The 21,858-nt window shown below is 53.8% G+C and overlaps 2 protein-coding genes across 2 annotated transcripts in view; one reads left to right on the top strand and one right to left on the bottom strand.

Annotated features, from left to right (window-relative positions):
* Window positions 1–743: 743 nt before the first annotated feature.
* Window positions 744–1,528, top strand: ENHO (energy homeostasis associated). The gene has a single exon (XM_080820784.1). It carries the CDS (start codon window positions 895–897, stop codon window positions 1,123–1,125), a length of 231 nt encoding a protein of 76 aa, XP_080676910.1. The 5' UTR covers window positions 744–894; the 3' UTR covers window positions 1,126–1,528.
* A 59-nt stretch (window positions 1,529–1,587) lies between these two features.
* DNAI1 (dynein axonemal intermediate chain 1) overlaps window positions 1,588–21,858 on the bottom strand; it is a gene marked incomplete at its 5' end in the record, with an annotated part of 58,121 nt that continues 37,850 nt past the window's right edge. The window contains 8 exons of the mRNA XM_080819834.1: window positions 1,588–1,916; window positions 4,883–5,068; window positions 7,259–7,358; window positions 7,467–7,615; window positions 8,802–8,881; window positions 9,507–9,594; window positions 9,726–9,815; window positions 14,799–15,046. Coding sequence (XP_080675960.1) covers window positions 1,818–1,916; window positions 4,883–5,068; window positions 7,259–7,358; window positions 7,467–7,615; window positions 8,802–8,881; window positions 9,507–9,594; window positions 9,726–9,815; window positions 14,799–15,046 — 1,040 coding nt within the window. The 3' untranslated portion in view covers window positions 1,588–1,817. The remainder of the gene's footprint in view (window positions 1,917–4,882; window positions 5,069–7,258; window positions 7,359–7,466; window positions 7,616–8,801; window positions 8,882–9,506; window positions 9,595–9,725; window positions 9,816–14,798; window positions 15,047–21,858) is intronic.

Below are 21,858 nucleotides of genomic sequence, written 5' to 3'. Positions count from 1 at the left end.
GAGATACACAGAGATAGACAGGGAGAGAAAAGACACACTCAGACACTCAGAGATGGGGACGCGCAGAGACAGATAGAAAGAGAGGCACATAGAAGCCAGCTGCACAGAGAGGTGGGTATGCCAGGCAGAAGCAGACATCTAGGCAAGGGAACCGAAAGATTAAGAGCCAGACACACAGACACACACAACTGACCTGGAGAGACAGTCTCACAGAGAGGCACACCTAGGTACACAGCCTTGGATACACAGACCCACACATGCGTGCCAGGGCCTCCACAAAGTTCCCTCTGTCTGAACTGGCACCTCTGGAGGTCTCCTGGGCTGGCTGGCTGGAGTGCTGAGAAGGGGGAGGTGCCCAGGCCACACTAGCGCTGGTCACAGCCCCCATCCTCTAAGGCCTCTGGCTTCCTGGGTCTCATCCACTCATACAGTGCTTTTGAGAGCTGGAAGCTTGGTGGGCAGGGCCAGGCCATGCCCACCGGTTCTTAGGAGAATGAGATACAGGATGTCTACTCCAGCTTCCCCACTGTGGCTGCACCCCCGTCCAGGTGCCCAGAGCCAGGCCTGAGGATGGGGGCGTTGGCTCTGTGGGGTATTTAGACCTGTCGGGACCCAGATTCCTCTGCTGGGGAAGCCAGAGATGTGGGAAAGGACTCTCTTCTAGACACCTCTCTTCCTAGGCCTCACCCTACCCCTTCCTCCTCACCACCCTTTCCTCTGCTCTCTACCTGCCACAGGCTCAGGACTGCAGGTGGATATCTACTGCCCAGGATTCACTGAGTGTGGACAGGACAGCCTCTTTGGAAGGCCAGCTGTACTGGAGTTCTGCCTCGGCATGGGCCTTGCCATCGAGCCAGCCCCGTGGTCTGTGCTGGTCTGAGGGTGCTGCCTGTCATGGGGGCAGCCATCTCCCAGGGGGCCCTCATTGCCATCGTCTGCAACGGCCTCGTAGGCTTCTTGCTGCTGCTGCTCTGGGTCATTCTCTGCTGGGCCTGCCATTCCCGCTCTGCGGACATCGACTCTCTCTCTGAATCCAGTCCCAACTCCAGCCCCGGCCCCTGTCCTGAGAAGGCACCCCCGCCCCAGAAGCCCAGCCATGAAGGCAGCTACCTGCTGCAGCCCTGAAGGCCCCTCACCTCGTCTGGAGTCTGGGGCCTAAGTCTGCCCCACCCAGAGCCTGGAATCGGGATCCCAGCCAGCCTGGGGTCCAGAACCCAGAGGCCAGCCTGTCCGGAGCTGGACCTAGCAGCCCAGAGTTGAGCCAGTCTGGCTCCACGAGGAGCTGGCCCTTGGTAGACAGGCCTGGGGTGGGGATTCCTGAGTTGGTGCTAGGGCCAGGGCCATCTCGACTCTGCTCCATACTGAGGGCCAGGGACTGGGACCACCTCTCCCTAGGCCAATTGCCTCCAGGCCCTTGAGGTTGGGGAAGCAAACTGGAATCCATGGCAATAACGGGAGGGCGTCCAGGCTGGGCCCCTCCTCAGGTCCTCCCACTGTTTGCTGGATAATAAATGGAACTATGGCTCTACCCTGAGATTTCCTCCTCTTCCTTAGGGCCCTGCGGTAACAACACTAAAGGTGTAGGGTGAGCTTCCAGACACAGGTTTATTTGTGCAAAGTAGGACAGGATAATGGTTGAGGGCCAAGTCTTGGGGTGAGGTGCTGGGACCAGGGCCAAAGTAGAGTGCTGATGGTAGATGCTGGGACCTGGTTAGGGGTGGGGTCACATACCGAGTACTAAGGCTGGGCTTGAGTGCAGGGTCAGGGGTTACGAGTAACAGGTTCAGAAAAATGGGACAGGGACTGAAGCCAGGCCCTCAGGTCTTGGTTTTCACTTCCCTCACCAGGTTTAGCAGTTTATCCAATTTTGCGATCTCCACAGCTGGACCCTTCTGTACCTCCTGTCCCTTCTTTTCCTGTGGAGGGTGGAAGTACACAGTGGGCGGGAGGAATGGTGAGGGATGGGCCACCTTTCTCTGGGTCCTAGCTCTGCCACCTCTGCCCAGCCTGCCCCAGCTTTGTCCCGCCCCTCTCTTGGCCAGTTAGATTCTGGATCCCCGCCTCTCCCAACTCAGGTTAGGAGACCCGGCCCAGCTGGGGCCTCCGAGAAGCATCCAGTCTAGCTCTGAATCTCAGATCAACAGTCTTGATGCTGGGAGGAGTGGCAGAAGGTGTCTACCCACTAACCCTCAGAGGAACTAGCCTTTCAGGCTAGGAGAGCTGTAGCTCTGGGAAGATGTAAGACCTTTTGACTGTTGGGACCACCCATCCCACAGGAGGGGTCCTGGCTGAGCCCTAACAAGGAGCTAAGAGGTGTGTGTTTGCAGAGGGAGACAGGTGTGGACCAAGCCACAGGTACCCTCACCTTGTACCAAAACTTTAAGGTCATTTGGGAGTGGGTGACATTTGGGGCCAGGCCTGCTGTTTCAGGCAGACATACCCAGGGTGGAGGAGGGTGTCAAGAGACCCAGGAGGGCAGATGAAATATCCCATGTGTTTCCAGTTGTCTCAAGCTAGGACTGTCCCTCAAAAGAGAAGATCCTAAATTTATGAGCCCTCATCCCAGCCTACAGGGCACTCTAATGCCCTGAGAAAAAGAGTATTGGGACACTGGGGTATGTGTCATTCACAGGTCCCAAAGAGCTCCATGGCAGACCAGCACCAGTCCCATCCTCCCTTCTGTCCAGGCAGCGGGGTATGGGCTAGGCTGCGGCAGCTACCATTTCCTGCCTTCCCTCTGCTCCAGAGCCACCCCCACTCCCGCTCTCTCAGCCACCTGTGCCCACTGCTCACTGGCACCTGCTCCAGCCTTGCCTGCTGAGGGCCCAGCCTGGGTCTGGCCTGGGCTGTGAGGAGAGGAGAGTGCATGGCCAGCAGGCCCCTTCCTGGCCCCATCCCGCTGCTGACACCATGCAGAGCTCAGATTTCCTCCCGGTGTGACCACTGCACCTGCTCCAAAATCTGTCCCCCCTCCCCTCGTGGCCCAGTGCCTTTGCCACTACCCAAATCACCTCTACACTCTAGGCAGAGGACAAAGATGCCTTTTCCTTTAACTACCCTCCCTTCCAAATCAAGTCACTGTTCTCTTCTTGGCCTCACCCCACCCCCTGGGAGTTAGTGGGACCTGGCTTGTAGTCCCAGCTTTGTCGTTAACTCCCTCTATGACTTTGGGCTAGTCCTTTGCCTTTGTAGGCTCAGTTTCCCATCTACACTGTAGTGAGGGAAAGATAGTCTTTGACCTTTGACGAGCTGTGCTCTGACACCGATTAGGGGAAGCTTCCTGGGTCAGGAAGTTGGGCCTCTGTGACCAGACCTTCCTAGAAAGGGCAGGGAGATGGCAGCCCAAAGAGGAGGGGCAGTAGGGATGCCCGAGGACTTCCTTTGGCACAAATCACTTGGCTACGGATAAGATCAGATGACAATTGCCTGGAATCCTCCAATCCACCAAAGCACTGGCCCCCAACTGTTGCCCACTCAGGTCCTCTGCTCCCCAGGTACCCATTGCCTTAGGTCTTCAGAGATAGAGGTCCCCAATACACAGAGCCCAGTTCTCTTAGCTATGGCTGACCTTTGCTCTGAGAGGAGTTGGGACTGTGGGACATCCTTGCCTCCCTGCGTCAGAGTGGGCAGGGCAGGCCCCACCCAGATCTGCCACACTCCAGGTGTGATGGGTGTACCCTTGCCCCTCCCACTGGGCTGTCGGGCTCTGCCAGCTCAAACTTGGGTTTCTCTCCTCACTAAATTAAGAGCAGATTTTATCTGTTCCACAAATTGTGCTGTCTCCTTCCCCCTCCTTGAAACCAACTAGCTGGGCTCAGCAAAGAGCTTCAGACCATGCCTGACCCCCCCATTCCTTCCCCCCCACACCCCACCCCAGCCCACCACAGCCTCTAGGCCACAGCTGCAGGCGCTTAGCAGCCTTCCAACTATTTATAGCCAAGTCCACCCCCTCCCCCAGCTGGCTACAATTACAGGCCCGGCCAAACTCCCAGACCTCCTCTCCTGGTCATGGTACGAAAGAGACCAGGCAGGTACCAGAGGACTGCGGCGATGCCCCCTGCTTTGGTAAGGATACAGGGGGACAGGTAGCAGTGGTTGAAAGAGATAGGGCCCTGCCCTTCCCTCAAATGGCAAATAAGTGCCTCATACTGCAACCAAGAGGTAGTATAGTCATCAGGGCAACTTGGCCCAGCCCTGGCCCAGCTCTGATCCTGGCCCAGACGTGGCAGAAAGCAAATTCCATATTTTCTCTTAGCGCTCAAATGGGTAAGACTGGGCTCTGGATTTGAAGGCTTGGATTCTTAGGTCTGAATCCAGACTCTGAGATTTAGACTTTGAGGTGCTGGCTCTGGGCTTCATAGCCTGTTTTCAGGGCCTTGGGCTCTGGGCAGGGTCTCCAGATCAGTACAAATCCCAGAAAGGAACCAGAGCTGACAAGGCTGCCTAGCTGCTGACCTAGTTACCCCTTTTCCTTTTCTTCCCTGTGTGGACCCACAGCTCCCAGCTCAGGGGCCACTGGAGCTGAGGCCCTGTGTAAGCCCAGCCAATGGAGCAGTGACTAAGCCCCAAGTCCCCTTCTTGGGTAACCTGGTCTACACCAAGTAAGCCAGTGATGTCTATGTGCTTCTCCAGGCTTTGGATCCATGTAGACGCCTCCTTACCAGGATGCCTCCACCTGGAAGCTCCACAGGTAACTGATCTCTTTGTGTCTCTACAAACCTGCATCTCCCGTGCTCCATATTTGGGCAATGACACCACCCTGAACCTGGGTTTTCCAAGCCAGAAAGCTGGGGGCCACCCCCTGGCTCCTCCCCTTTCTCTCAACCCCCACCATCTTGGAGACTTGACTTCTCACAGCAGCCCAAACTACCCAAGCCTGTACCTTCGGCATCTTGCGCAAGTTGGGTGAAAGCTTGAGGCAAATGACGTGCCCACGGTCATCACCCACAATGATGATGGGATGGATAGGATTGAACTGCACATGGGTGATCTTGTTCTTCTTTTTGGCCACCACGGGCTGGCTGCAGATGGCCTCATACTTGTTGATAGACAAGTCAAACACATGGGTCTGTGGAGAGATTGGTGTCAGCACACTCAAGTATAACAGGGCCCCTGTCCTACACCTCAGAAGAACCAGCACTTGGGCTTTCTGGGGAAACACAACAGAAGCCTAGCATGCTGGAGCTGGAGGCAGTGGGAGAGGGGATTTGTGTCTCTGATCATGTCTTTCCTGTGGTTGAGGGAATGAGCGACGAATGGGAGAAATTTTAAATCTATGCAGAATTAACCATAATAGCAGCTGCCATTTACTCAACACTTACTATGTACTAGACTCTGGGCAAGCATGTTATGCAGTTGTATCACCTAGTAATCATCACAGACATTCTGTAAGGTAGGTTCTGTTATCATCCCTAGTTATAAATGAGGAGATAGAGGCTCTTAAAGGTAACTTGCCAGTGAGTGGTAGAGCCAGGCTTTATACCAGTTAATAATATATGCAAGGCCCTCCGACAAATGTTTCATCTTATTTTTACCATTCCCTGAGTCCAAACCATTAGTAACTCTTGTCTGGACAACTGTGGCAGTGTCCTGACGGGTTTCTCTGCTTTCACTCTTGCCCCTTTACCATCCAGCCTCCATGCAGCCACGAGAACTTAGCTTTAAATGATCTAAAATGCTCCAGTGGTTTCCCTTGGCAGTATATATAAAATCCAGATTCCTTACTCCAGATTTCTCCACTCTCTACTCTAACTTCCTGCGTTCTCCCCTTTGCTTCCTAGAGCCAGCCACACTTGCCTGTGGGTCTCTGAAACCCCTTCAAGCTCATTCTCACCTCAGGGCATTTGCACTAGCTCTTCCCCCTGTCCGGAATGCCTCTCCCCATCTTCACCTGGCTCGCTCTTGTCATTTGAAGCTCTCAGCTTGAATGTCACCTCTTGAAGAAGCTCTCCTTGAACACTCTAAGAAGCTGCCCTGTCCTTTCTTTTTACACCACTCCTTTTCTCTCTTAAAAAATATAATAGCTTTATTGAGATATAATTCACATACAAAAACATTTACCCACTTAAAGTATACAATTCTCGGTTTTGGTATACTCACAGTTATGCAGTCACCACCACAGCCAATTTTAGAGCATTTTCATCACCCCAAAAGAACCCTCATACCATTTAACAGTCACTTCCTGGGTTCTCCCACACCCCCAGCTCTAAGCAACCACAAATCTACTCTGTGTCTCTGTAGTTTTGCCTATTCTAGACTGATATAAATGGAATCACACAATGTGTGGTCTTCTGTGACCGGCTTCTTACGCTAGCATGTTTTCAAGTTCAGCAATGTCGTAGCATGTACCTGATACTTCATTCCCTGTTATTCTTGATAGTGATCCTTTTGGCTACACCATATTTTGTTTATCCATTCATCAGCTGATGGACATTTGGGTCGTTCAACTTCTTGGCTATTATGAATAATGCTGCTATGAACACTGTGTCCACACATATTCCTCTGTTCATCTCTGCCTAGCACTTAACACTAATTTTGTGGTTGCTTTGTGTCCCTTTCCCTTCACAAGAATGTGAGCTCTAGAACTGCGGGGACTGGAAGCACCAGGCCCTGGCCTGGGGCTGGGCACCATAGTCGGTCCTGAGTAAACATCTGGTTGCAAATAGGTGACTGACGGGCTTTAGGGTGACGCCTTCAACTACAGTCTTTCCTTGAGTGGGTGTGCCTTCCTCTCAGGTTATATCAAAGGACATAAGGAAAAATGGATTTGCATCCAAGAATTTCATTAAAAAACGTTTGTTTCTGAATTTTTACCAATTCTCCGTGTTGCACAGACCCCTCCCATCTTCCTTCCTCAGACCCCACTTGCATATTCCCAGGGATGGGGAACTTGCTAACTTTTATACATTATTTCAATCCCGGATAAACTCGGGTTCAGAAATTTTTCCTTACATCAGGCTTGCCCCTGCCATCCTGTAGCTCTCTCCCCAGGGCCGTCAGAGAAGATAACTGCTCCTCACGGCATCTTCTCCCCAGAGGGTTCTGTCCTTCAGGATGAACAGCCCCATTCTTTCTGCAAGGCCTCATGGGATGAATGATTCCTCTTTTGACAGGGCCCTGGCTGGGCTACTCCCTGAGAATACAGAGTCCTTGTGTCTCACCTTGCCCTACCTGATCAGGGCACTGCATGGGCTCTCCAGGAGGGAGACTCTAAGATAGTCATCTTTTCTCTAGTAGAGGCTCAGAAGGGGACACTCACCTTCCCATCAGTGGTGACTGCCGCAAACACAGTAGAAGAGTACGGCGCCCAGGCCACATCGCCCACAGCTGAATTTAGATCGTAGATGAACATTGGGGTCCTGCAGGGGTGGAGGGGTGGACAGTTCATCACGCAGAGGCCTCACAGTGCTAGAGCCCCACAGGCCCCAGCCCACGGTGGGCTGTGAGGGAGGGCATGTCTCTCTCACTTGATGGTGTGGTCCCAGATCTTCACAGTCCAGTCGGAGCTGCAGGACATGAAGACCTTGGCATGGTATGGATTCCAGGACACAGCATCCACTGCCATGTTGTGGGCATCATAAGTGTCGAGGAACTTGCTGGAGTAGGACTTAGAGCACTGGGGCAACGGTGAGGATGGTGGGAGCATCAGGGATCAGGAATGAGAGAGAGGTCAGCAGCCACCACTTCCCTGGGGGCCCTGAGAGTCAGAACCTAAGACTCCTGTCCCCACATCACTGTCACTGCTGAGCTGGGCCCAAGCTGCTGGCTATTCTTCTCTGTGCCCTCAAGATGGCCAGAGAGAAAGGAGGGGCTTACTGGGCTAGGGAGTTTTCCTGGAGGGGGAGAGATAGTGCTGTAGTCTCCCCAGAGGATTCCAATCCAGGCAGAGCAGGTCCAGGCCGGAGCTGGGGGTCGGCGGGGGAGGGGAGTTGTGTGGCCTAGCCTGTGTCCAGGCCAAAGCCTAGGGGCAGACAGCCAGAGCCCTGGGGCCACTCACAGCCCACAGATCAAATCCTTGAAGTAGTAATAAACATCTCACCTTGCCCAGGTTAGAGTAGGTACAGAGCCAGGAGCAAGTCCCAATCTCATGATTTCTCATTGGGTTTCTTGCCCGCCCAGCATGCCCCTCCCTCTCCCTCCAAGAGACAGTGTGACTGACTAGTGACATGCCCCTCCTGCCTCTCCCACAGCTGCCATTGGGATGGGTGTAGAGGGGGTTGGGGACCTCTTTTGCATTCAGACCAGCTCCTGCTGGGCCTCAGGGGCTCCTGGGAGGCTGCCTGTAATTAACATTCTGAGTCTTTGAGCACAAGAAAAGCTTGCAGCAAGCTATTTCTGGATGGATGGAGGTTCAGAAGGACGTTCACCTAGTAACACTGAGACCTTGCAGAAATTGGCCATGAAGTTCTATCCTACTGGCTGGAACACATCCAGGATTCAGAGAGAAATTTCTCTGTTACCCGGCCTTCAGAGCTCCACTCAAGTTCAGATCTCCTCCAGGAAGTCTTCTCGGAATGTTCCAACTCCCCCCACCCACCAACTCCCCTGTCTTCTTCTACTCCTAGGAAGAGAGGGAAGGCCCAGAGGGGGCTAAAGTCAACCTCTAGATTTTCATCCCCTTTTCTGCAGTCATCCCATCTTCCTGCCACCCAAGCAAGTCAAGACTACATTAACTTCTCCCAAGAAGCTTTCTAGAATTGACTAACCCTATCAGAATAGGGTCTGTTGAGAAGGATCGAGTCCCGTGGTTCTTGGGTCTAAGCAGCCCTGGAAGAAGCTTGCAGGGGGCAGAACTGCCTCACCTTGTAGATTTTTCCCTCCTCTGTGCCCACTAGGAACATGTAGTCGATCTCTTTGTGGAAGTCAAAGGCGGTGCCACAGCCTTGGGAGAAGAGGTAGAGTGGCTTTAGCCGGGTTCTGGGAAGGAGGCTCCTAGCACCTCCTCCACCCAGCAGGCCCCAGTGACAGCCTGAGCCCCAGCTCCTGCAGGGGCTGGGGCCAGGCAGCCAAACAGAAACAGGCTGTCAGGCCTGCTGCCTGTCCCAGGCAGTTGGGACTCTGCAAACGGCCAAGGCTTCTGCAGACAGGAATGGGGCCTGGGTAAACAAGGCAGGGATTGATTTAAACAGGGTCAGGGTCAGGGTAAACAGGGATAGGGTCTGCAAACAGGGACATGGTCTGTGCAAACAGGGATATACTCTGCATAAACAGGGTAGGAATTGAGTAAACAGGGACAGGATCTGGGTAAATAGGGGCCTGATCTGCATAAACAGGAATGGATCTGCATCACAGCACCTGATCTGCATAAACAGAAACAAGGGTCTGCAAACAGGGATGAGATCTGCACAAATCCAGAGGGTCTGCAAACGGCCAAGCCCTGGGACAGGGAGGGCAGGGCCAGGCTCCAGTGGGGGAGGGAGTGGTTGCTCTAAGGGGAGGGCCACCATCTCTGACCCTTGTGGGGCCTGAGTGGTCAGGCCTGGATGTGACTGGGCTGGGGTTCCTACCCACTGTGTGTAGCTGCAACCCGTTGAGGCCATCTGTGGTGTTGCCCTCCGCCTTCAGCTTGATGACATCCGTGTGAACCAGCTCGCTCTGCCATCAGAAGGGATAAGGGAGGGTCTGTGGGTGGGGCTGCGGCCACCAGGCGGAAGGCAGCCTTTGCCATTTTGAACCCCCCCACTCCCCTTCTCCACCCTTTCTGACCCTTTCTGGGAAACAGGCACCTTCAAGAGGGTCCAAGACACAATCCTGCCATCAGATGACACAGAGAAGAAGTTGAGGTTGTTGTCCATGTCATCCTTCTGCCACTTGACCTGAAATGTTCCAACCTGTGAGTTGCGGGACCCTACCAGGACTTTGACTTAGGGCTGGGAGCTGAGCAGGGCTCCCTCGAGAATCCATGGGAGCTTCAGAAGCAGGTTCTGGGAGCCCATTTCCCAGAGTCCCACAGTTGGTCCTCCCTTTCTCCTTCCACCCATCTCTGTCTCTCTCATTCCTCTCTCCCTGACCATCCTGGGGTAACTGTGCCAACTCGGGGCACCACCCTAATCCACGGGTTTGGCAGTGGAGGTGCCAAATTCCTCCCTGGGTTGGGTTCCAGGAGCCAGTTGCAGGGGGAAGGTGGCGTCTCTGGGCTCATCCTCCTCATGGACAGGCCTGGAAAGAACAGGGTCCATCAACCAGTTTCCTCACTTGTAAAACAGGAACTGTAGTAGCACAGGTGTGTTGTAAGTGTTAAAGGAGACACTGAACAGCAGGCCCTGATGTGAGAACACTGCAACTGGTAAAGGTTCAGTAAATGTCAGGGAATATCCTCCTTATCCCCCTCACCCCAGGACTTGGGAGGGCTGAGGTTCTGCAGGGGCTTTCCCCCGCTTACTTCGGGGGTGCCCTCTTCTTCCAGGTTGGCCTTTCTCTAGGCATTCTCTCTGGCTTCTGCCTTCACTTCACCACCAGCTCCTGCTCCCAGAAGCCTGCTCCCAAATCTCAGCTTTGAGCTGCCTTTCTCCATCTGCTGCTCGGGGTTAATCATCATGCCCCACCCATCTTCTCCGGGCTGGAGGCAAACATATGGGAAAGTGTTTTGGAGACAGAGCTGTTGTCTTCTGAAGATGACACGCTTGAGGCTCAAGTTTCTGTTGCCAGATGTGGAGGCCTGGCCAAGTCCTGTCCCAGAGAGCTGGGGTGGGGCTGGGTGCCCAGAGCTTTCCACCCTTCAGCTCCTTCCCAACCTCCCATGCCGGGACGCTGTCCCTTCCCCCTGTCACAAGCAGGGGCCTGGTGAGGGAGGACAGAACCCACTGCCGCTGCATGTGACCACAGCTGCCACCATGGCTGTTGAGGGGTGTGGCTGGGGGACAGGAGATGGCCTGTCCCCAGCCAACACCCCCCCACCCCCACCCGCAGCCTGGCTGATCAGAGCTACAGAAGGGCGGGCCCAGTCCTGCCTGGGCCTGTCTAGGCAGCTGGCTCTTTTTTTCACTGGGGGGCCCAGAACACCACAGAGCCTCTGAGGTATAAGTCAGAGCTGGCTCTTACACTGGGACCACTTCTCCTTCTGTGTAAAGATAGTCTCTTTATAGGGGGGAAAGGATGGGGGTATCAAAGGCCAGGGTGTAAGAGGTGCTAGGGAGCTACAAAGGGAAGTATTTAATGAGCAGCCGCCGGCAGGCATGGAAATTGTAGTTCACACCCCACTTAGCAGCCTGACGCCCAATGGGGGTTGCTGCGTGTTTTTGCAAGTGAGCAGGTATGTGTGTGTGTATACAAGTCACACACGAGCTCCAGGGGTGGAGGTGGGAGGGTAGGAATAAAGGGGGGTGGGGAGGTGGTAAGTGGGTTTCAGAGAATGAATGAATGAATGCCCAGGAAGTAGGTGGTAAGGAGCAGATGGAGCCTGCTTGATTGATTCCTTCTCTTCTGCCTTATCTGATTGGGCAGACCTGCTTGCCCCCAGTCTCTGCTCATCTATCCTTGCCTGCTCCCTTCCCCAGTATAGCACCGAACTTACACACACCCCACAGAGTGTTGCTGGTTGAGGGTTCACGGTGAGGCTTGAACAGGGCTGGGCTACCCCGATGGGCTCTGTCAGCAGTAGCCTGGACCATGGGCTAGAAACCTAGTCCCCTTTGATTAGACAGTTCTCTCACTGGCTCCAAAACCTTCCCTGGCTCCCTGCTGCCAACAGAACAAAGTCCTTCGGCCTCGTCCTGGCATTTAAGATCCAACATAACTTCTCCGGTCTCCCCCAAGACACAGTCCCTTTAAGAAGGACCTAGACTCTGAAGTCTCTGACATGGGTTTACCAGCCTAGCTTTCCTCTAAGCTCCAGGCTTACACAGGCCACTGCCTGCAGGACACCTCCTCTGGCTTCTTTTAATTGTAGGTGTTCCTCTGGCTTCTTGTATTAATTTCTGGCCAAACCTGCTGTTCCTTGTCATTCCCACTTCCCGGGGGCCTCTCCTGGGTGGAGTCCCAAGGAGCAGCACCAATTCTTCCCCTTTCTCATATCCATCTAGTTTCCTTCTATTGATTTTACTGCCTCAGAGCGCTCACCATACCTTCCTATTTCTATCTCCACTGTCCCTGCTGTAGCTCAGGCTTCAAAGTTTCTCCTGCTGCCGCGAGAGGACATCACTTAAGACGCACACCTAACTGTGTCACTTCTCTGCGCCAAACTCTCTGATGGTCCGGCAGCCATTTTCAAACCATGCTGGAGGGAGCTCTTAGGAAGCTTATGAAAGTACCTTTGAGGACAGAGGGAGTGACAACAGGGAACCCTCAAGCAAGCAGGACCCTGATTCACCAGAGCAGCCCCATTCCCACCTCTGAGGTATTGGGTTTCTGTACTGGCACTTTACTAGAAACCTCTGACTTACACAGGGCAGGCTTCCTCCTTGCTGGAGAAGCTCGCTCACAGGGTGCTGCTGCTTCCCTCGGCTCTGCGCCATCCTCCCTGCCTCTGCCGCTGCGCACCAGATGCTGTTCCCCACGCCCATCCCGCCTGACGCCCCTTTGTACCCTTCCTTATCTAACTCATAATGTCTTTTTTCTTTTCAACTAAAATCTAGACTTCATTTGATTTTCTTGGTTTCCTCCTAATATCCTTTTTTGTTGTGTTTTAGGATCTCATATTACATTTAGTTGTCATTAACGAGTGCTTTCTCATCCCTTACAATTCAGCTCCGGTGTTGCTTCCTCTGGGAAGAGCTGGGCCCCCTCCCCTGTTCCCTGCCTTGGACAATCTCCATGTCCCTCCTGTCCCTCCTCAGTGCCCACAGGAGCCCTCTTTCGCAGTTAGCATATGGCCCTGTCCTGCTTAGCCGTGGTAGTGCTCATCTCCCCGCTAGGAACCCCAGGGACCGAGCCCTTAAGCACCCTCAGCTCCCGGAGGAGCACACAGAGGAGTCACTGAATGGACGAAAGAATGAGGAAAGGGGGGGGTGCCTGGGTGGCTCAGCGGGTTAAAGCCTCTGCCTTCAGCTCAGGTCATGATCCCAGGGTTCTGGGATCGAGCCCCGCATTGGGCTCTCTGCTCCGCGGGGTGCCTGCTTCCTCCTCTCTCCTCTCTCTCTCTCTCTGCCTGCCTCTCTGCCTACTTGTGACCTCTGTCTGTCAAGTAAATAAATAAAATCTTTAAAAAAAAAAAAAAAGAATGAGGAAAGGGGGAGGAAACTGGAGGCAAAAAGGGAATAAGAAGTCAGTGAGCAAGTGAGTGAGCACCAGGCAGCCCCTCCCATGTCACAAGCCAGGAGCCCGCCAAGAACTCTTTGAGTCTTTGGTTTTGCAAAGGTAAAGGCACTAGCCCTGTTTCCCCAAAAGGCTGGTGGGAGAGCAGAAGGCCATCTCTGTCCAGGTGGGTTCCAGTCTCTCTGGCGCCCACCCAATGAAAGCAATAGCATGCCTTCTGCATGTCCCTTTTCTTTCCCAACCTGCTATTTGATTCCGAGAACACAAAGAGTGGTGGCAGGGTGGTTGGCCTTGGCCCCTTGCCCTCTCCTGGGCTTGAGGAGGGTGGTCAGGCTAATCAGAGATGTTCTTTGCGTGGCTCTGGGCTATCTGAGCTAGGAGAGCAGGGGCAGGCCTGTTGCTGGTTTAGTCTTATCAAAGCAGGTCTTTTCTCCTCTCTTGGTTCTTTAAAGTCTCTGCAGACATCCTCCTCAGGTCTCGAGACCTCTGTGTGCCTGGAGGTGATGTGCCTGGAAGGTGGGATTTTTCAGAGGAGAGAACACCTGAGACTGTGAGCTTTGGTCCCTGCTTTGGTGGAGAGCAGGGGGGAGATGTCTCGTGGGAGGGAGTGCCTCCCTCTCTGTACCCTGGCTCTGGGTAAAGGATAAAGCAGAGAGGGCACCATGTCCCCTGTGCCTGGACAGTCTCCTCTCTGCTCAGGGAGCTGAGCTGCCTGAGAGCTGAGAGCCCATGCCTAGGGCAGGTGTCCACATGACAGGGAGCTCAGGGCCAGGAAGGCAGGTGTGCAGAGCCCGCCTGGAGACTCTCAGGGCAGAGGGCCGAGAAAGATGGGAAGACAGAGTCCTGGCATTATCTGATGACCCCAGAGACCGTGAGAAACTTAAGGCAGAAATTCCTTCTTAGATTTGCCCAGACCTGCCCATGGGTAAGGGTTTGCAGTCTCAGAAGGAGAGGGGTTTCGAAATATAGTAAGGAAAGTTCGGCAAGGCCAGAGCTAGGAGACCTTCTGAAGATGAAACGTGAAATCCACTCCCAGTGCAATAAGATGGGAGACACAGGGTGAAATCTAGCTCCAGTGTCAGGCTAATGGTCCCATCCTATGCCTGTCTGGAGAAGAAGGATACTACAGAGAGGCCTCGAGGACAGACCTCACCCACCAGACCTTATGGCCCTGCCCAGAGGGCAGACAAACTGGCAGCACCAACCTCTGTCTGGGAGTTGCCCCAGATGTAGCCCAGATGGCAGAGGAGAGCTCCAGTGGGGAGTCGAGGAAGCCCACACACAGGAACTGGTGCCACTGACAGACTCAGCAGAGGCCTTCTGGGTCAGGCCTTCGAGTCTTCCAACTATGGGCTATGAGTCCCTGCCCACTGCACCTAATAGAGCCTTAGCAGAGAGAGGGGTCCTCCTGATAGCAGATCCACAGCGGCAGACCCCTCACCTCCTGACTGTTCCCTCCCGCCCCTCTCTGCCCCTTCGCACACCCGGCTCCTTGCCTTCTAAGCTGGTACCTGGCATCCCCATCCCCCTGCCTATGGCCGGTCCACCCCAAGGTCCCTCCTCCAGGGGTTCCCACCCAGTGTCTCCCATCCTGCTTCAGGGCTGACCTGCCACACTGGGTCCGTGTGCTTGCCAGACTTGGCTGAGCTGCGGAAGGACGGCTGGGACTGGGGCTTCTTGAGGTTGTAAATGGCCACGTTCCCGTCGTAGTGGCCCACCACCACCAGGTAGGGGTGGTCCACATGCATGTCTAGACACATGATGCCACTCTCACTGCTGAAGATGTACTCGGGAAAGCTGGGGTTCTTCAGGCTGTACAGCAGCAACATGCCCCGGCTCTGCTTCATGAAGTCATCTGTCCCGGGAAGATGGGGAAGATGCCGGGCTGTGGCTGTGGTGGAAGGATTCCGCAGCCCCCGCCCTTCCCCCACCTACCCAGGGGACCTGCCACTGGGCTCTCTAGAGAGGGCAGATTCCCCTCTGGCCTTCAGCTTCTCCGTCTCAGAAATAGAAGCAGGAGACTGGGCTGCCTCCTTCTTAGGGTTCCCAGGAGGATAAGATCACCAGGCTTATCTGAGGGATGGACAATCATTCTCTCCATTGTCCCTGGGGTACAGGAAGGAGGGAGGCAGGCTCAAAGTTGTGCTAGGTGAAGAATGCGTGTGGGCTTGGGAAGAAGCAGTAACCTCAGAGAGGGCTCGGAGGCTCCACCCAGGGGCAGATGGCTGTCCTTCAATGCCTGGATGATGCCCGTGTGTTCCCCAGCCCAGCCCAGGACAGGAGCTTGGTTTGGACTAACATGGAATTCCCTGTGTGTGTTCAAACCAGCCATCTATGCGCACGTTCCCATACCCTTCCATGGACTCCATGGTCCCCAGCTGCAGCCTGCACACTAGCCTGGGCCTGCTCCCAGAATTGAGAAGTCCCAGGCAGCCTGGCCAGGCTTCCACAGGCCACTGTATCACCGTTCTGGCCTCAGCACAGCTTTTGGTGATCAATAGCGAGGACCACTCAGCAGAGGCCCTGCTCCCTGCCCACCCCATGTCAGGAGACAGCCTCCCTCTCTCTTGCATCCTCTGCTCACGTGGCCCCCCTGTCCTGATACGGCAGTCACCGAACAGAAAACTGACCTGGCCCTCAAGTCCAGCCCTCCTGCTGCCACTAGTCCAGGACACTTCATGCGCTCAGAAGAGGAGGAAGTCTAGAGCAGCTCCCCATCTTGGGGACCCTCTGCTAAGGGAAACTTCCACCTGAGAGGATAGCTCTCTCCCCTTCTCCTCCCCCGCCAGGGGACCTCTTTTGCCCCAGGCTACTGCAGGCCTAGGCCCTCCAGACAAAGTGGCTTGTCCTGAGGTCTTGAGCCCATGAATGGGAAAATCACGGAGGCCACCCCACCCGCCTAATTTTGCTGAGTCATTCTTTCTGTCTTATTCCTTTTTGTTTTCTTCTCTCTCTCTTAAGATTTATTTACTCATTTTGAGACAGAGAGCGAGCATAAGAGAGAAGGGCAGGGGGAGAAGGAGAGAGAATCCCAAGCAGACTGTGTGCTCAGCACGGAGCCCAGTGTGGGGCTTGATCTCATGACCCTAAGATCATGACCTGAGTGGAGACCAAGAGCCCCACATGCAACAGACTGTGCCCCCACCCCTGGCGCCCCTCTGTCTTATTTCTAATGCTGCCCCTTGCTCGAGGGATACCTGGGCTGTGTTCCCTGGGCTCTGGGGATGCGTTCGGACCCAGTTACCAGATAGTCCCACCTTAGGCACTCTGCAAACGGTGTTTACTGGGAGCCAGGACTAGAGAGCAGGATGCAGCCAGGAGCTAGACTGGCCTTCGGTGGGTCGACTTGGAAACTGAGGCAAGCTGGCATGCCCACCAGAGCAGTTCTCTATGGGAAACCTCACAAAGGAGGTTTCATGTGCCAGGAGGGAGCTGCTTTCCCAAGTGGAAGGTGCCAGGATCCAACTGGAGCCCTGGGAAGGGCACACAGTGGTTGAGGAAAGAAAGCGTTTCTGCTCTGGAGAAAGCAAGTCTCTCACAAAGAGGAGGAGCTGGGGGCTTCTAGAGTCTCCAGAGCCAGGTGGATCACCCTATGTCTGACGCCACCTAAAGCCAGTAGGAACCAGCCTTCAGATGCTGTGGGGAGCCGGCCATACCTCACCCTGTAGGGCTCGTCCTGGGTGGGCCCCGAGGGCTGAGCCTGCAAGGGAGAAATCTGCAGCTGCTGAAGGAAGGTATCTGTCCCCCCTAGATTGTACAGGGCTCGAACTGGGCAGAATGAGAGTCATTTGTAGCTCTTTTTGTTCATCCCACAAATCCTGAACACCTGACTGGGCCTCCCATTGGGCTGGACCCTGGCGGATGGAGACACTCCACTGGAGATGTGGGCTGGCCCCCAGCAGCGCCGAGTGCTAGGAGAGAGACAGACCCCCTCGTGGGGTAGTGAGCGGTAACCACCAGGACACTGGGGATCTACCGATGCCCTTAATGTGCAGTCTGTCCTCGATGCTGGGCGAGTCTGGCAGAGGCTGAGTGGGCAGGGGAGTGGGCGAGCAAACAAGTGAATGGAAGGGTGAGTAGGTGGTGACTGACGCTTGGGCTGGGGACTCAGATGCTCCCCTTATTTCACCAAGGGGCCAAAGTGGGTATGACCCTCACACTTGGTCCTGCTGTGGCACAGGACCTGGCCCCTCAAGGGACAGCAGTGACCCCCCCAACCCTGCATGCATACAGTCTTCATGACCAGTGAAACTAGAAAAGAGGGGTAAGAAACCCTAGGCTAGATTAATAAGTCTGTAGTAAGGACATCTCTGACCTGCTCACAGGACCACTGAGACTGGAGGCTGGGCTTTGGCTCCCGATTTTTATAGATGGGTAAACTGAGACCAGAAGAGAGGAAACCATGTGCCCGGCTCCTTCAGACCCATCACATGGTATTTGCCTCATGCAGTATTTTGTTTATAGCTGAAGTTCTACCTCACTGATCTGGTCTTTATGTGGAAGTGGAGAAAGGAAGGGGAAAGCAGACCTAACGGGGTGGTGGCAACTGGCAAAGCCAGTCCAGTCTCTCCAGAATCTGGACTAGAGAATGTGTAAGGGACAGGGCAGTCACAAACTATACGGGGAGACTTCTGGTAGAGAGAAGCATGGACTTCAAGAGACAGGGACACAGAGAATAATCAGTCACACTAAGTCCTTAGGTCCTGCCTGAATTCCCAGGCCACATGCATCCCGACAATGAGCCTCTGCTTCTTAGTCCACCCCTGGTGGCCTCTTTTGCTTGCAACCAAACAAGCCCTCCTAACATAGAGATCATGATTCCATTCCATTCCTTTCCTTTCCTTTCTCTCTCCCTTCCTCCCTTCCTTTCTTCCTTCCTTCCTCCTTTTCTCCCTTTCTTCCTTCCTCTTTTTCCCTCTCCCTTTCTCTCTCTCCCTCTCTCTTTCAGTAAGCTCTATACCCAACATGGGGCTTGAACTCACAACCCTGAGATGAGGAGTCTTGTATCGTGTTCCACCAACTGAGCCAGTCAGGTGCCCCAAGATCACAGTTTCTAATCATGGCTAGACTATGTGTTTCCTGAATTCCAATTCAAGGTTCTGTCTGCCAAACCACAGCAGGAAAACACAGAAAACTCTCATTTAACTGGGGCTTCCTCTCTACTCCATCTTATTCTATGATGTTCTCATCACAAGGCTGACTCCAGTGGCACCTGTAAGACCTACTTCATTCTCTGAGTACACCCAGTGTGACATCACAGCCCAAACCTCCAATAGTACCAGCATGAGATCATCATCTTGTCTTCCAGAAGTCCTAAAATGACATCACTATTTAAGTCACCGGGGACCCCCCACATGATATCATCACTCAGGTAACCCACAGTCCCAGTGACTTGTCTAGTCATCATTGCCTAGCGATCCAACATATCCAGTATGATATCACCAACAAGGTCACCAGAAGCATAGTACATCATTGCTCAGCTCTCCAGCATTCCCAGTACGATGCCACCCACCAGGAGTCCCAATACAACATTGGCATCAAGGGGTCATCTAGAGTGTTTCAGTTCCCAGTGGAGACTAGAATCCCATCAGGCTCAAGGCTTATGGAGCCCTGGGCTCTGAGCCCTGGGGTACTTTGTCCTGAATACCACAAACTCCCTGGTTCTTCAAAGTAGGACTGGAGGGTCCAATGACACATATGGGAGCCCCAACCCCACACTCCATTATATAAAGAGACAGAGACTCTGAAGTCTGGGGCCAGTGAGGAATTCCAGTTTCCTCCAGGCTACAGGATTTCAGTAAGTCAATGTGGCCAGGTAGAAGGAGCAGAGGAACAGAGGAAGAGAAAGAGGAAGGGAAAGAAGGAAAGAGAGAAGAAAAGGAGGAGGGGGAGGAAGAGAGAAAGAGAGAGAGAGAGAAACCACCTGGTCTGTGACTCTGAGGCAGAGGGAGAGGGCTGCTCACCTGGCCTTAGCTCCACTTTATGCCCTTGCCCTTCTCCAGGAAGCCTTCCAGATCATTCAGCCTCTCCTTGTGTGGGCCCCACTCTGCTCGTCTCTACCCATATGTCATTATTACAGGTAGTCATGCCAGGGCCTTTTCCTCAGCCTACCCCAAAGGCTCCACAAAGGATGGAGTGAGCATGACTTAGCCCAGCAGGTTTACTCTCTCCATTGGGAGGGTTCCCTCTTTCTCCCCCTGCTCTGCTGGATAATCTCTAAAACCTCCCTGACCCTGACCCTCTATGATCCACAAGAATCAGGGAAAGAGAGTCAAACTCTGTATAGAGCCTGATCTGGCAGTTCTCAGAAAGCCGTGCTCTCAGGGGTGGAGGGTCTCAATTCCACCCCGACCAAACTCTCCCTCCCTCGGCTCTGCGATAGCCCCTGGCAGAGTTGTGCCCAGTGAGGAGCAAGGATGGATGTCTTCTTGAACTGCAACCACTGGGGAGGTGGGGGGGGGGGAGTTGCTCAGTCCCAGAGCTCTACCCCTGCCCTGAAGTAATGACTCTAGATCACAGGGGGCCACTCTGGAGAGTTCTGGCCGTCAGGAGAAGGCCGGGCTCTTGCTCGGGATTCGGGGAAGGCAAGGCAGACAAAGGGCATGTTGGGGTACTGGGCTAAAGCCAGGTCAGAGGGAAGTAGATGCCAAGCTGCAGAGACAGGCTACCAAGCCAGCCTCAGACAGCAGGCCTCCCCTCTCCTACTGTGGCTTTCCAAATGAGGCCAGCCCAGGGCGGACTCCAAGGCAGCCGCCGTTTAACGATTCCCTTATTAAGTCATGCAAGGGGCATTTGGAGGGGAGCTGCATTAGGCAGAATAACACCACCTTAGATGTCCATGTCCTAATACCTCGAACCCATAACTATGTTACTGAGCAGGCAAAAGGGATTTCGCAGCTCTAATTAAGTTAAAGACCTTGAGATTATCTTGCATTATGTGAGTGGACTTAATGTAATCACAGGGGTTCTTATAAAAGAAAGAGGGAGGCAGGAGAGTCAGAGAAGGAGGTGGAGAATAGAAGCAGATGTCAGAATAATGCAATTGCTGGCTGGAAGGGGGCCACAAGCCATCAAATGTGGGCAGCTTCTAGAAGCTGGAGAAGGTAAGGACATGGATGTTGCCCATGAGCCTCCAAAAGGAATGAAGCCATGCTGACAACTGACTTCAGCTCAGCAAAATCCACTTTAGACTTCTGACCCCAGAACTGTGAAATAATAGAGATGGGTGTTGTTTTAAGCCATTATGTTTGTAGGAATTTGTTACAGTAGCAATGAGAAAAATATGTAGTAGGCATTCCGGGAAGTTTGACCCAAGCTCTACTTCAAGGAATCAGAGGGAGAAGCCCCAGAGATGATAGTTTTTCCTGGGATGGTTTGGAAACCGTGTCTCTAGAAGTCTGGGGGGGATGGGTGCCACGATCCCCAGCTCTTCTAATAACAATAATGAAACCCTCCCTCCACTTCCCACACCCACCCTGCCACCTTGGACTCCAGGAACAGAAATGCCCCGTGGATTAGGATTTTCGCAGTCTCCAAAGGCAGGGGACTATCCCAGGGGTCACCAGGAAAGGGCATCAGTGCTAAAGGGTTCCAAACCTCCAGCCTGGCCCAGAGGCCGTGGTGCTGGGCTGGGTTCAGCCTCTCAGACAACTGGGCTTTTCTGAGCACTTTCCTCCGATGAGAAGTCATATTTAAGAAGTGTGGGAAATAAGAGCAAGGCCTTGGAGACAGAATACATCAAGCGGGACATTTAATTTGATTTAGGGAAAATGAGGCAAACATTTGAGAACCTAAATAACTAACCAGTAATTAAACTAACAACGGGAATGCCCTTGCACTACAACCCGGCAAGCACAGTGGCCTTTATGGACTGTATTTACAAAGAGACCTGACAACATAATTAGTCCTGTAAATTTTACACAGCCTGCAGCTGAGGAGTGATGGATTTTGCGTGTGGAGGATGAACGGAGAGAAATGAGGTGGATGAATTTCCATTTTCAGTAAATGAAATTAACACTGCTTAATTAGTGAAGCTGACAAATAAATGATCAGGAAAGATTTAAATCCCTACAACTGTGTCTCTGGCCACGGCAAGCTCAGAGACAGGATGTGGTGGGACAGAGGGGGAAAGAGTTCTGTGCAGGGACTCAGGGCCTGACTTTGCCTCCTCTTGAGGGCTGCCCGCAGAGGGAGGCCAGGCTGAGGGACAGCTGACTCCTTTCTTTCTTTCTTAGATGTGGCCCACTGGGCGGCTTCCCCCTCATCTCCATGTGAGCTGGTCAGGACCACACAGAGGGCTCAGGATCTCTTCCACCATCCCTGCCCAACAGACCATGAGAAGTTCCCATTTCCCTGCTATCAAGCTGCTGATGGGCTGGAAAGGACCCCTTCAGTGCCACAGGCTGACATAATTGCATCCCTGCTTTGCCCCATGGGCTGCCCCTTCCTAGACTTCTTTCCCTTGGCCTCTGGCTTTCCTCCATCTGCTTTCACCTGCTTACAGTCTTTCTCCACTCTGCTGAGACTCGGAGCCTGGCCCCAGGGGCAGCCCAGTTTTTACTTTCTATGCAGCTTGAGGTGCCCCCCTCCCTGCATCCTCCCTGGCACCCACGCAGGGAAGGCAGGTGCAAATATTTCTGTGCTATTGCAGGCAAGTGCCTGGACCCC

Source organism: Martes martes (genome assembly GCF_963455335.1).
Source record: "Martes martes genome assembly, chromosome: 12".
NCBI classification, from domain to species: Eukaryota; Metazoa; Chordata; class Mammalia; order Carnivora; family Mustelidae; genus Martes; species Martes martes.
This window is presented reverse-complemented; position numbering and strand designations above follow the sequence as displayed.